General features: G+C 44.8%; 1 protein-coding gene across 1 annotated transcript in view; it reads left to right on the top strand.

Moving 5' to 3' along the window:
* The window catches only part of ptk7b (protein tyrosine kinase 7b), a 138448-nt gene that overhangs the window by 74405 nt on the left and 48841 nt on the right, over positions 1 to 15202 (top strand). The window contains exon 2 of the mRNA XM_084076880.1: positions 4627 to 4923. Coding sequence (XP_083933006.1) covers positions 4627 to 4923 — 297 coding nt within the window. The remainder of the gene's footprint in view (positions 1 to 4626; positions 4924 to 15202) is intronic.

The following is a 15202-nucleotide window of genomic DNA, read 5'->3' as shown; positions in this document are numbered from 1 at the left end:
GTTTTAGTCATATTTTAGTCATCTGAAATGTTTTAGTTTTTTCTAGTTTTAGTCGACTAAATATCATAAGATTTTAGTCGACTAAATCTACAGTTGATTTAGTCGACTAAACTTGTATTTTGGCTGTGCCTTGATGGCGTCGTAATGGCTGATTTTACACTTGGTTGCATGCTGAAAATAGCCGATCTACAAGCTCACAACGCGTCGCAGCGCCAACATTTTCCGTCATAGTTTTAGTCGACGAAATCAGCACTGGTTCTTCGCAGCTTCAAGTTGTTGTTGAGAGATTTGCATTCTTCTTTCCCACTCACAAGGAATTGTTTGTGTTTGCTAGTTTGTGTGTTTACGCCACTGTTTCCAGGCAACTGTACAACAATGCACCTTCGTCGTTTGGGGCTAAAAAGCTATGAAGTGTAAAACTTTATGGTTGAACGGAGTTGGCCATTGTTCTTTTATTGTGGCGGTGATGATGTGTCATTTATTTCCATTGTCCACCGGAATAATTCTCACTCACACACACTCAATACACAGACTCGGAATGTGTTGGCACAGGAATACTACCGTAGCAATCCCCCCCTCTTTGCTGCTGCTTTCCCATTATCTGTCTGTCTGTCTATCTGTCTGTCTGTCTGCATTGGTGTAAAGTTACTAAGTACATCTACTCAAGTACTGTACTTAAGTACAATTTTGAGGTATCTGTACTTTACTTGAGTATTTCCAATTTCTATCTCGGAGACAAATGTTGTACTTTTACTCCACTACAATTATTTTAGAACTTTAGTTACTTTGAAGGTATAAATTATTACATTATAAAACATACATTAACCACTTTAGCCCTATTTTATACCTACAGTAGGCTATTTGAAAATAGCAGATCTACAAGCTCACGGTGCGACGCGTTGTGAGCTTGTAGATATGCTATTTTCAAACATTTTAGTACTTTTACTTTTGGTACTTCAAGCATATTTTGATGCCAATACTTTTGTACTTTCACTAAAATAACATTTTGAACACAGGCACACTCTCTCTGTCTGTCTGTCTGTCTGTCTGTCTGTCTGTCTGTCTCTCTGTCTGTCTGTCTGTCTGCCTGTCTGTCTGTCTCTCCCCCCCACCCCCCTCTCTCCCCCTCTCCCTCTCCCTCCCTCCTTTGAAGGGCCCTTGCTGGGTGGGAGTTTAGATAACTTTTGGCCCGCTTATCTCTTTGAAATGTCACTACAGAGTCAGACGAGCATTCCCTTCCCTTCCGCTGTCTTTGTGTGACTCTTTGAAAAGAATGAGGCCTCAAACCCAGAGCATTGATTCTATTGGACATGGACAGATGAAATGTTTACAGGACGTGCTGCCAACAATGTGACCATGTGTTTACCTTACTGTGTGTGTGTGTGTGTGTGTGTGTGTGTGTGTGTGTGTGTGTGTGTGTGTGTGTGCGTGTGCGTGCGCGTCTGTTTATATGAGTGGTAGAAAGGCAGGGCTGGGTGTACATTTGGGTTATGTAGGTCAGGGTGCCTTCTGTGTTTGAACACTACAGTAAACTTGGCAGAGTTCCACAGACATGATAGACTTTGCCTCACATTCCCTGTACTCTACCCCCCCCCCCCCCCCCCCCCACACACACACACACACACTCTCTCTCTCCCCCACTCTGTGTCTCTCCGTCTGTCACTCTGTGGTATGTGTGAGAGAGCCTTATCTCTTTGCTCTGTCTCTGTTGGGACTTCTCCTGTTGGGAGCCAATCCCACTCTGTACTAATCGGAACCTACAAACGCATTCACACACACACGTTTGTTTTACTATACTTGTGAGGACATCATAACATTTGAGGAAGCCAATTTTATGATTGATTTGTGGAGCATTTTTAACCGCAAGTCTAAAGCCGAAAAATGGCAGATCTACAAGCTCACATTGTGAGCTTGTAGATCGGCTATTTTATGTGTATGACATCGCCGCACAACTAAGTATAAAATAGGGGAAAATCTAACCCCAACTCCCTAAAACTAACCTCTAAATATCTAATCCTAAACCTAACCCCAACCTGAGTCTTTTTCTAATTGTTAACTTATTTCTAAAAATGATTTCAACCATAAAACAACCATTTTTTCTTGCGAGGACCAGGGGAAATGGTCCTCACAACGCCTATTCCTCAAATTCTGCTACACTTGTGGGGACGTTTGGTCCTCACAAGTATAATAATACAAACACAGAGGTGTGCGCACACACACACACACACACACACACACACACACACACACACACACACACGCGTATATGTCAGCATATGTCTCAGATGAAGCGATCAGCTCTGCTGTGTGTCTATCTGTAGACCCAGGCTGATAAGTTCTCTCTACAGCAGAGCTACAATATTATGTTTGTTGGCACAACCGGGCCATGTGCTGCTTGGCACGGCACACATGGAGCTATGCTGATGACTGTCTGCCAATAGTATATGATCACAGATTAACCACATGAACCCTAGCGTCCCTAATTCTGGGGAGAAGCCCAACACAAGCCCAACAAGCTTGTAGATCGGCTATTTTCGGCAAACTGATTTGGTGCAGAGGGAAATACTAGCCGATGTAATGTAGAGTCCCCGTGGAACCCGGTCAACTAGGTATATGAACTTTAAAGTGGTTAAAAATTATGGAGGACTCCTAGTGGTTCTTCTTCCATTTGTACACAGATGGTACAGATATGTACTGTAGATCATTGGTTCTCAAAGTGCGGTCCGGGGGGGTCCCCAGGGGTCCTTGGGGGGATACCAGGGGGGTCCCCAGCAAAATGTACCGCTTTTACCATATTTTATACTTTGGCTATTCAAAAATAGCACATCTACAAGCTCGTAGATCTGCTATTTTTGAAAAATCGTGAACGTTTGTGCGATTTTTTTTTTAAAAGCGAACATTTGTAACTCAAACCTTTGCTTCTGGGGGTCTCTGGAAAAAGATATTTTGAGATGGGGGTCCGCGGCCAAATACATATAATTTTGGGGGTCCTTGACATGATAAAGTTTGAGAACCACTGCTGTAGATGATTGGTTAAAAAATGTGAACTGTTGCGATCTGTATGGGTGTTTAAGAGGAAGTGGTTTGGATTTGAAAGTGCTTTTTGTACCTGTTATAGTCTTATGGTAGAGGCAGGGCTTGTATAACCTTGCCTATTGTAATATGCAGCATGGTTTGCTTGTCTCTCAGACATGACTAGGTCTGCACAAATGAATTGAAGGTAAAAGTCTGATTTAATGAACAGCTTCTTCAATGTCATTGTTCCTGTTGTAGCAGAAAACAGTCACTCATTTAAGTACAGTAGTCTTAGTCCATGCCTGCCTGTATGTATGTCTGTCTGTCTTTAATCTTTATATACCCATGTGTCGGCCCGGCCAACGAGCCACCTGTGGCCAGCCAGACAAAGGCTGGTCTGATGAAAAGATGGACAGTCAGGCAGAGAGAAGGAGAGGAGAAGACAGGAGGCAATACCTACAGCTCATCTGAAAAGAGGCTGCTTGATTTAACCCTATTGAAAGATCTCCCATTTACTTGGCTTCAGCCCTAAGGGACGAGAAGCCGCACGAAACCCACAGCGCGCACGCACGCACGCACGCACGCACGCACGCACGCACGCACGCACGCACTCACACACACACACACACACACACACACACACACACACACACACACACACACACACACACACACACACACACACACACACACACACACACACACACACACACACACACACAGGTGGTTTGCTTAAAGTTGCCTCTACCAGTGGACCTTTCCACTGTGATAACAAGCCTTGACATCTGGTATGATAACATTGTGTGATGCAGAGAGGCCATCGGAACGCATGCCCCCCCCCTGTCACACTGAGCCGTTGGTTATTGATGAATTTGTGGTGGCATTTGTCCAAACAAGAAGGCAGAGTGCAGCTGCAGAGTTCAGACAGAGAACCGGTCAGTCCCTTACTCATTGATAGCTTACTTAATCCACAAATCTATGAAAACTAAATGTAATGAAGACTGAACTGAATCTGCAGTAAATTAAATGTTTGCACGTCAGCCTAGCATATGATGGCATTTATCTGTAGTGTTCTCTCACCTTGTTCTATCCATTCATATCTGTGGTCTAGAGACTTATATTGTCTTTGACCAGAATCGGTGTAAAAAAATCCAGCTCTTCTATTCTCTAGTGAGATGTGGCTAAATAGAGCAGAAATTATTTCTCTCACCGCTGGGCCCCCAAAACGTTGAGCCAGTGGAAATAAAAGATTTAAGTGCGTCTGTGGTCGTATTAGTGCCGCATCCTGTCTTAGGCAAGCATGTTTTTAGTGTGCGTGCGCATGCACGTTTATTATGAGCACACATATATGTCGTAAAACCCATCCTTTTTTTACTCCTTTTCATTAGACACAAATTCACTAAGTGTTATTAAGACATTACGATAATTTTATGATGATAATGATTTGCACTTAACCAATAACGCCCAAAGCTCAAAATGAGTCCAAGTGGCAGAAGGCCTAATGAATGGAAAACACAGTAAAAAAATGCAAACAGTAGCCTCATTCTAATCCTTTCTTTTTTATTTCTTTCCCTCACTCTCTCTCCCCCCCTCTCTCTCTCTCTCTCTCAGTTCTGTCCATCCAAGCCTCCGCCATCCAGTTCACCAAAGAGCCCAAGTCCCAGGACGCCCTGCACGGGCGCAGCGCCATGCTGCGCTGCGAGGTCAGCGACCCGGCGGACATCACGTACGGCTGGCTGCACAACGGCCGCGCCCTGGAGAACACGGAGCGCCGCTTCCAGGAGGGCAGCAACCTCAAGTTCACGGCGGTCGACCGCAAGACGGACGCCGGCAACTTCGAGTGCGTGGCCCACAACGCCGTCACGGCCGAGGAGCTCCACTCCACCAACGCGTCCTTCAACATCAAGTGTGAGTTGGCAGGGTTGATTTTGACGGCACATTTTGATTTAGTTTTGGTCATAGAGCACCGAAGTCTGACGTAATTTACACATCCTACCTGGTTCGCGGTTTTCCACCCCCATTCTGAATTCCCATAGACGTCTTTACTATTGCGTCAAATAAGAACTGTGTTCCAAAATTAAATAAATGATCCCGGCGGTTTGACTCATATGGATATGAAGCATCAACTGACGGTGAGAAAACGATAATGTTACTTCCGCCGAATTAGTTACATTTTCGCCAGAAACAGACTGTATCAAATATAAGTGACTGACTATCATAAACGATACAGAGCCACCTCCCTGACAATATCGCCGAGACAGTTTGTTTATTTTTGGAACACAATTCTTATATGATTCTAAGATGACCCAATGTTATTCTCCATAGAGAAATTACTTTACGAACCAGGGGATGAACGAGTGACGTCAGGACTTCTGTACTCTATAGTCTTTTGAATAAAATTCCATTTAGCTTTAGTCATTTTGAAATGTTTTAGTTTTTGTCTAGTTTTAGTCGACTGAATATCATAAGATTATACTCGACTAAATCTACACTTGATTTAGACGACTAAAATGTATGTTGGCGGTGCCGTGACGTCGTCGTAATGGCTGATTTTACACTTGGTTGCATGCTGAAAATAGCAGATCTACAAGCTCACAACGCGTCGCGCTGCGACGCGTTGTGAGCTTGTAGATCTGCTTTTTTCTTGCAGATCTTGTCGATCTGCTATTTTCACACCTGAGCGCAACCAAACGTAAAACGACTCCACTAGTTCCTCCCAAACATTTTAGTCTAGTTTTTATTTGTTGACGAAATTGTCAATATATTTAGTCTTAGTTTTAGTCATCATAGCTTAGTTTTTATTTCGTTTTTTTATTTAGTTTTTCGTCAGTGAAAAAAAGGTAGTCGGCGAACATTTTTCGTCATCGTTTTAGTCGACGAAATCAACACTGGTGTGAGTGTCACCTTTCGTCCCCCCCTCACACCCCTCTCTCCCTCTACTGTATCTTCAGCCGAGAACATTCTGAATGTTTACTCTCTGCCCCTTATGGGAGATTCTATAGTTATAATTGCTGCCTGGCCCTCCTGGGGTTTCTGAGTTTTTTGCCAAACAATGGACCGATCCAATTTCTAGGATGGAGAAAAAAAAAAGCCAAAACAAAAGTCACCCGTATAGAGTGTCAGTACGAGTACTGGAGGAATGTTTGTGTCGTGTTTGGTACCTTGTTCTTTGTGGCTTCCTGTTCCTCCTCCTCCGCCTCCTAAAGGAGGAAACTGGATCTGTGTGTGCCACCCTCACCGTGCATGTGTTTCTTGTATCGGTTCTTTTCTCCATTTGTGTAACACTCTCCCCTTTCCCCCGCATCGCCTCAAAAAGGGGCTTTTGTGTGGAAATGACTGAGCACTGTAATTCACCTTCCAGCCATGTAATTATTTAGGTCTAGATTAACACTGACCCTTTTCGCTCTGACATCGTATTCATGATGGGTCCCCCCCCCACCCCCCCGCTCTTCCCCCCCAACAACAGCTTGACCACACCCACCCCACTTTCCCAACACGTTATGCCATTAACTCATTCGGTGCCATTTACGTGTAACACGTCCATTTTTTCATTCCAAAGCCCAGACTGCCAATGACATGTACACGTTCAAACCGTGTTTTCAGTGTCTACCACTAGATGGCGCTGTTACGCGACCTATGAGCCACCATTTCAGGCTCAGACACAGAGAGATCAAGGAGATCACGTGATCACAAGATTTAATGCTTCATCCACTTCCTGGTTATAGCGTCAACGGGGAAATGGCTGTATCTTGAGTTCCCTTTTTTCCCCCTGCATTTCTTTGGCGAGACCTAGCTATTTTCAACAGCCCTGTAAGAAGTGAACGGCAGGTTGCGATGACATTTCTTTTCTTCTTTTTCGCGGAAGCACAGTGAAAGCCCCCGTGATTACCAACCATCAGGGGATCGATCATACTAAAGATTAATATCTTAGACCCTCCAGAAAAATGCGATTATGTGATCGCAGAATTTACCGCATAATCAGCAAAATGGCGCATAATTATGCGGGGGTAACGTTTTTTCAAAAAGGCCGCATGGCATAATATGCCCACCACATCGCATAATATGCGCTTCGCATCGCATGGCATAATATGCGCATCACATCGCATAATATGCGCTTCGCATATTTCGCAACTTTTCACATATTTCGCAACTTTTCACATATCGCATATTTCGCATATTGCCGCATATTTAACAACTTTCCACATATTCGCAACTTCCCGCAATTTCACCGCATAAAATTGCAAAAAAAACTGCACATTTCATCGCAAAATCAAGGATTTTAGCCTGCATAATCAAGAGTTTTAGCCTGCATAATCAAGAGTTTTAGCCTGCATAATCAAGGATTTTTGCCCGCGTTTTTTGGAGAGTACTACTTGAAAAATGAAAAATCGCTGGCACTGTTGGCAATTATGAGTATAATGACTTAAGGCATAACCAACCCCCTCAGTTATGCCGTGGCTCTCAGCATTAAATGAACACTGGTGATTTTGCTGTGTACATGGAATAAAATAACAATGTGATGTTGAAGCCCTCGGGGACCAGTTTGCTGTTGGAAAAATAGGGCTTTGTGTTTAAAGAAGCAAAGTGGGGGGTTTGTGCCATTGCTAGTGGTTGACTAGCAAAGCTGGAAACCATAACCATAACGTCTCCTCCCTGACCATGTACCCCCATGCGCGCACACACACACACACACACACACACACACCCCTTCACCATCTCCGCCTGTGTCTGACTGGGATGTTCTTTCTTTTACCCCCCCCGTGCTGACAGTTAGGAATTGTTTAAAGGCTGATCACAAGAACAGACTGTGTCCGGAGCTCCTGGTACTAAACCAAAAAGAGAGAAGGAGAGACGGCGAGAAACACACACACAGACACACACACACACACACACACACACACACACACACACACACACACACACACACACACACACACACACACACACACACACACACACAGACACACAGAGAGAGCCAAGAGAAACAGAGAGAGGGCTGAAGTTCAACCCAGGGTCTGTGATCTCCTTCCAGTAGTGGTTGTCAGTGGACTGTGACTCCTAGCTTGGACTCGTGGTGTTGAAAGTGTGAGCCAGAGACCCGAGCCACAAGAAATAGCATCGTATTTCTCAAGCCCTCATCTGACCTGAGGGGAAATCCCTTTATGTGCTGTAAAAAAAAAAAGAAAGAAAAAAAAGATTTAGTGCATCAATAAAAATCAACCGACGTAATGACACGGATAAAGAAAAAAAAACGAAATAAACATGAATCGCCAGTTTTGATGAGTTGCCATCATGACAGAGAACAAACTACATTGTCTGCCAGGTCATTAAGATTCCCATCCAGAACAAGGGTCTGTTTTTGTTTTATTGGATGGAAGATCATGTTAAACATCAGGGAATCTTTCTGCATGTCATTCAGTGACAGCAGATTCATAGATTAGGCCATTATCAGCACACCGAATGCTTTGTGTCTGCATTTATTAGGGTGGTGATGAATGGGCCAGTGTTTTTTTTCAGCTTGTGGTAATAGACGTAGGAAGTGAGACATGGGTCAAATATTTGTTGAAATGCTTTCTGGTTACAATGTTTCTTTACGATGGCTGTGTCATTGTTAATACTCCTCCACAGTGCATCCTGATCATTAGATTTGCTCACAAACAAAACATTGTTGTGTATCACAGTGATGAGCACAGCAGAAGAGGTGTATCAGAGGTGATAAATACAACGCAAGAAATGAACATGAAGGGTTCTTACTGTAGGAGAGACTAGGGGCCCTGATGGAAAGTCTCATCACCTTTTGTTTCTTAATCTTGATTTAGAAACAGCCCGAAAGGTAGCATTTTAGGATCTCAGGGAGTGATCCGGCACATAGGGAGTTTAAAATGTCTGGAATATAGCTGGTAGCCAAGCCCATCTGAGCTTTAAAATGTTATCAGTAATTTATAACAAATTATAGGTAAATTGGTAAAATGCTCTCGTTTCCTTTTTTTTAAATCCTTTCAGCTGCATTCTAGACAAGCTGTAGGCGTGAAAGAGACTTTATTAATGAGTGGTTCTGAGACCACATATGCACATGACACATCATTTACATAAACATGCATGTTTATGAGTGGCCATGTTTGTATGGATTCTATAGGACTCTATGGTCTGGTCTCCCATTAGCAGTGTTTGTGCACAGTAAAATCTCCAGTGTTAATTTAACTGTACTTAGTTACTTCACACCACTGGTTAAGGACATGCATAACGCAGACAAGGCCTACATAATACATAGCTGCGGGACAGTTATGAATGGATGTGGTAGTAGTTATTTTAATACCGCTGGCTGAAACATACGTACTGTACGTGCACACAGAGCCCAGGCCGCTAACGTCCGTCCTAACAATAGCTGGGTATCAGTCTGATAAGAGAACAGTTCCTGGAACATGGACGGGGAGCAGGCTCCTTCGTTCTGACCTCAGATAGGAAAAACCACTTAACTGCAGCCTTTGTAACAAGAGCTATTATGCCATTATCGTACCATACAGGAGAGGAATTTACAGCGCTAGCAGCACACACACACACACACACACACACACACACACACACACATACCGTACCGTTACACAAACATGTTCTCTATCTAACAGTATGATTATGCCGGATTGTGCCGTAAATCATCCATAATCACTCTCTCTCTCTCTAAGCAACATCTGTCCGCGTGGATCGACTCAATTTGTCTTTTCTGTCATGTTTTTGCGAGTTAGTTCGCCCGTTTCTTCCGCATCGCCGCACTCCGATCGGCCCCGTCGGCCCGTGTTATGACACATGCAGTCGTATTTCCCCAACACGCGTTTAACGGGCGATAAAGCCGCACACGCCCTTTGAGCAATCAACCCAACCCCCCACCACCCCCCCGGCATTAAATTTGAATGTGCGTGCGGTCATGTGTGTGCTACTTTGCGTGTGTGTTGTGGAGAGAGGGGGGTTTGTACTGTACTTTGTACTGTACTACTAGAGGCCGTAGTTCACTCCACAACCCCCACACACCCTCTCTCTCCCAATCAGAAAACCCCACCACCACTCTTTTGTGGAGCAGTTTTAGCCCGAGTGTGCAGCTGGGTTTGCGATGGAGAGAGTTAATCTATCCTGCTCTCAATGGAGGGTGGTCTAATCCCAGCCAGTTGAGAATAGTCATTTTGAGTAATTATCCCCTTATGTTTCCTAATGGAGGTTTTAGACACTCCCCCCCCTACTCTCTCTCTCTCTCTCTCTCTCTCTCTCTCCACATCACCCGCCCCCTCCTTTTGTCCCGGCCTGGTCACTCTGTGGGTCCCTGCGGTAAAGAGCGTGTCCTGCCGTGGCGTCAGGAATCTCTATTGTCACCGGCACGTTTTGTTGGTCCTGGATCAGCAGCACGGCATCTCTCCTCGAGATGCTGGCGCGCGCACACACACACGCACACACACACACACACACACACACACACACACACACACACACACACACACACACACACACACACAGAGAAAGTAAATAGAGAGACACAGCCGCACAGATGGAGAGATCTGCGTTGCATTCGTATTCAATATTTCATTCGACACAACCCCGCCTGCCACATTTTTCAAAAACACACACTAACACAGTATCATATTTTAATGAGCTACCGTTAGTCTGTCTCCCATGCAAGCATTTTGTGCATCTCGTGTTTCCGGAGCTGCCTCAGTCGATAAAGGCTCCGATAGATCACCTCCTCTTCCTCCTCTTCTCCTGGTTCCTGCAATATATAAAGAGCATTCATTTCCTGTGGCGGAGCTGGGCATCCGAATGCATCCGCCCTTTATACAGCCTTCACCACATGAACCCAAAGTGTCCCCTATTCTGGAGCCTGGAACCTTTAGGCAGACATTTGGTAAAAGGGGGGGAAAAGGGAGGGGGCCGAACATAGACCCCTGGGGTACTCCGGTCAATGAAGTATATAGGGTTTAAGTGCTCAATGACCTAGACTCCCATCTGTACGTCAGCCAGTCTGTGCAGACAATGCCTCTCCTGCTGCAGGGTCAGACATGTCTTGCACACACACACACACACACACACACACACATGCACGCGCGTGTGCGCGCACACACACAGTACTTTCTCTCACAGTCAGACATCCCATCTCTCTCTGCCCTTACGGGTCCATTACTTAAGCCCTATTTTATACTTAGTTGTACAATGGTCACGCAGCGAAAATAATTGATATACAAGCTCACAATATGTTGTGATGTGAGCTTGTAGATCTGCTATTTTAGACCTTTTTTTTAGGAACATCAGTCACACCACGGGTTGATAGTCTCACATTAGAGATCTCCGCCTACGTTAAGTCTGTGGAAATCTAAATTCAATGACTGGGCTTGAACCAGCAGAGAAAACCAACACTTACCAAAAACTACACCCACTGATTTGAAAACAAATCCTGATAACCGTCCTAGTATGAAGGACCATCACCGCCCTAACGTTTTTTTGCAACGGTTCTGCGATGCTGTTATTTTTCTAATTTCCAAATAGTTTTTTCCACCCAGTTTTAGACCATTCACTAAATCATTGGTTCTCAAAGTAAAGTCCTCGATGGGTTCCAGGGCGTCCACAGCAAAATGTGTTAATTTAGCATCACAATAATTTTAACCTTTTATACTTTGGCTATTCAAAAATAGCAGATATACAAGCTCATGAGCTTGTAGATCTGCTATTTTTGAAAAATCGTGAACATTTGTGCAAATCCTTTGAATATATATATTTTCTAAGCGAACATTTGTAACTCAAATCTTTGCTTCTGGGGTTCAAACATTTGAGATGGGGGTCCGCGGCCAAATCATTTCGGGGGTCCTTGATGAAAAAATTTCACCTCAGTAGATGGAAATCTCTGATTGTCTAGAGATTGAAAGTGGTTAATTTAGCACTACTTTTGCTGTAGTACTGTATATATATATATATATATATATATATATATATATACTGTAGCCTCTCTCACAAAGGAGAGCTGGGTGGCTCTGAGCCTGTCTGCCCCTGTCAGTCAAGAGACCATGAAATCTGACACCTCCTCAGCACCGTGGACGTTGATCCACTGGCCCCCCAACAAAAAAAAAAGCCCACTCCACACCAAAGGACACTCGCTTCCTCTCTAGACAACATACATGCAGTATGTGTGTGAGTTCACCCCCACTGGTACTATGCTTTTTTTATTCGCCCGGTTCCACTCCCCCCGTATGGTGCCGTCAATCACCCCCAGAATCCCTCGTTCTCCCCTGACGGACCACCATCTATCCTGTCTGTCTCCATCTCAGAAACCCAACACCGTGGCACCAAATCAGCTCAGCGAGTGTAACAAAGACAGTAGCATACGCACACGCACGCGCGCACACACACACACACACACACACACACACAGGTTTGTATTACTGTACTTGTGAGGACGTCAACATTTTAGGACGGCAATTTTAACAAATGCCATTTTTGACCGTACGCCTAAAGCTGAAAAATATCTGATCTTATAAGCTCACAACGCGTCGCGCTGCGACGCGTTGTGAGCTTATAGATCGGATATTTTTCGGTGCATGACACTGGCACGCGACTAAGTGTGAATCACGTTTGACTCTACTTCCAAACCCTAAATCTAACCTCTCAATGTCTAATCCTTAAACCCAATACTGAATCTTTTGAATTGTAAACCTACATCTCTAAAAATCTATTTTTTTTTTACCATAAAACAACAATTTCTCAGGAAAATGGTCCTCACAGCGTCTATTTCTCAAATTCTACTATATACTTGTGGGGATATTTTGTACTCACAAGTATAGTAATAAAACACACACACACACACACACACACACACACACACACACACACACACACACACACACACACACACACACACACACACACACACACACACACACACACACACACACACACACACACACACACACACACACACACACACACACACACACACACACACACACACACACACACACACACACACACACACACACACACACACACACACACACACACACACACACACACACACACACACACACACACACACACACACACACACACACACACACACACACACACACACACACACACACACACACACACACACACACACACACACACACACACACACACACACACACACACACACACACACACACACACACACACACACACACACACACACACACACACACACACACACACACACACACACACACACACACACACACACACACACACACACACACACACACACACACACACACACACACACACACACACACACACACACACACACACACACACACACACACACACACACACACACACACACACACACACACACACAGAGAGAGAGAGAGAGGTCCTTTTGGCACAGTGAGAATGAATGGTCCCGAAACCGCTGCCATGGTATTATCCTCTCAATGAATCTGTTATCAAGTCAATGTTGATAGGATGTCCTGTTCTGCCTCCCAACATAATAATTACTTTGCTCCTAATTATGGGCTTTGGGTGCCAGGTTTGCCCCTGTGTGCTGGTGTAACACTTTGAGTCACACATTCTAATAGGGATTATAGGAAAGTATACACCACTAATAGCTTAGTATAACACAATTTGTGCCGGTCTGAGAGACGAGGCAAAGAATGTGTCACTGTCACACAATCCAGGTGAGTCATCAGGTGGCAACTTGTCACATTCATGGGTTGCCCGAGTGGCCCTGAATCATAATGGCCGTACCACATGGGCACCGGTCCAACTCGTGTCCTGCGTTTCATAACATCCTCTATATGTAACCTAGTGGTGGGGTTGGCGACTTTCTGTGTGGAGTTTGCGTGTTCTCCCCGTGTCCCCTAGGGTAGGTACCCTCACAAAAAAACATGCAGTAATCCTGGTCTATACTGCCTCCCCCTGGTCAGCCGGAGTGCCTGATGGAGGGGAAAGGAACGGGTTGGAATAACGTGTTCCTTCCACACGCTACGTCCAACCGGGGGAAACTCCCCCCTGTCAGGTGATAAGAAGCAGCCTGCTCACTCCGTCCTCATGCATTGAAGGAACCATGAGCTCAGTTCGGGGCTCTCCCCAGGCTGGCAGAGGGAGAGTAGCGCCCAGGATTACAAGCTTAGGCAATAGGCTCTATTCACAGCAGCCATATTATGAAGACATTCACAGGTGTCACCAATGATACTAATGAAGGCTCTGTTCCATTCTGGTCAAACAGAGTCAGGGTGCTGATATTGTGCATGTTGGCTCACTGGAAACACTCTGTTACACCAGTGGGTCTACAGTTGGGGTCCAGGGACCCTCATGGGCTTCCAAATGGCCCCTTACAGGTGTGTAACTCTGAGAGTGTACAAATGGAACCAAATGGACCCGTAAGGGTCCATTTGGTTCCATTTGTACACTCTCAGAGTTATGGGGGTCGTGGAAACCACTGTGCTAGACTAAATGGAACAGAGCCTTCATTAGTATCATTGGTAACACCTGTGAATGTCTTCATAATAGAGGATATGCGCATGTTTAAAGTGAATGGCACATCGAGTGGCAAATCGAGTGGCAAAGCAACATGCAAAGTGTGTTTAACATTGTTTAATGTTGTTTAATGCAATCAGATATGACTTTTCTGTTTGGATGGATGGGCTGTCAAGGCCAGAAAGTATTTTTTTGACACTCAGTAGGCATTCCTGCATAACTTCCGGATTTGATGATGATGTCACACGCATATCCTCTATATGGCTGCTGTGATAGAGCCTATTGGCACTGGGTGATAAAAGTGTTACAAAATAGTGGGATCAAAATGATAAAAAGAAGTAAATTAACAAATGTAACCAAATGCCAAGTCTGGCGAGTTAAATGAAGACAGTAGTTTACTGTGCAGGATTATCCTGACACTGTAGACCTCACCCAGAGCAATTCATTTGACGTAGGTGTGACTGTCATGTCACGTTGCAGGCGAGACAGACGGCCCCCCCGATCCCGTGCACTCTCTCCTTCTCTTCCTATAAGTGACTCACTGTTTCCTTTTCTCTTAAAAAGCGGCTCCCTACCCTCATTCCTCCTGCTCAGCAGCACTAATAACAGGTCTGTCTGTGTGTGACTGGCCCCGGGTCACTGCACTTATAATGGTGTCGGTCCACCCCCATACAGTACCACCTCCTCCTCCTCCTCC

This window comes from Gymnoscopelus microlampas, assembly GCF_963454915.1.
Source record: "Gymnoscopelus microlampas genome assembly, chromosome: 13".
Taxonomy (NCBI): Eukaryota; Metazoa; Chordata; class Actinopteri; order Myctophiformes; family Myctophidae; genus Gymnoscopelus; species Gymnoscopelus microlampas.
This window is presented reverse-complemented; position numbering and strand designations above follow the sequence as displayed.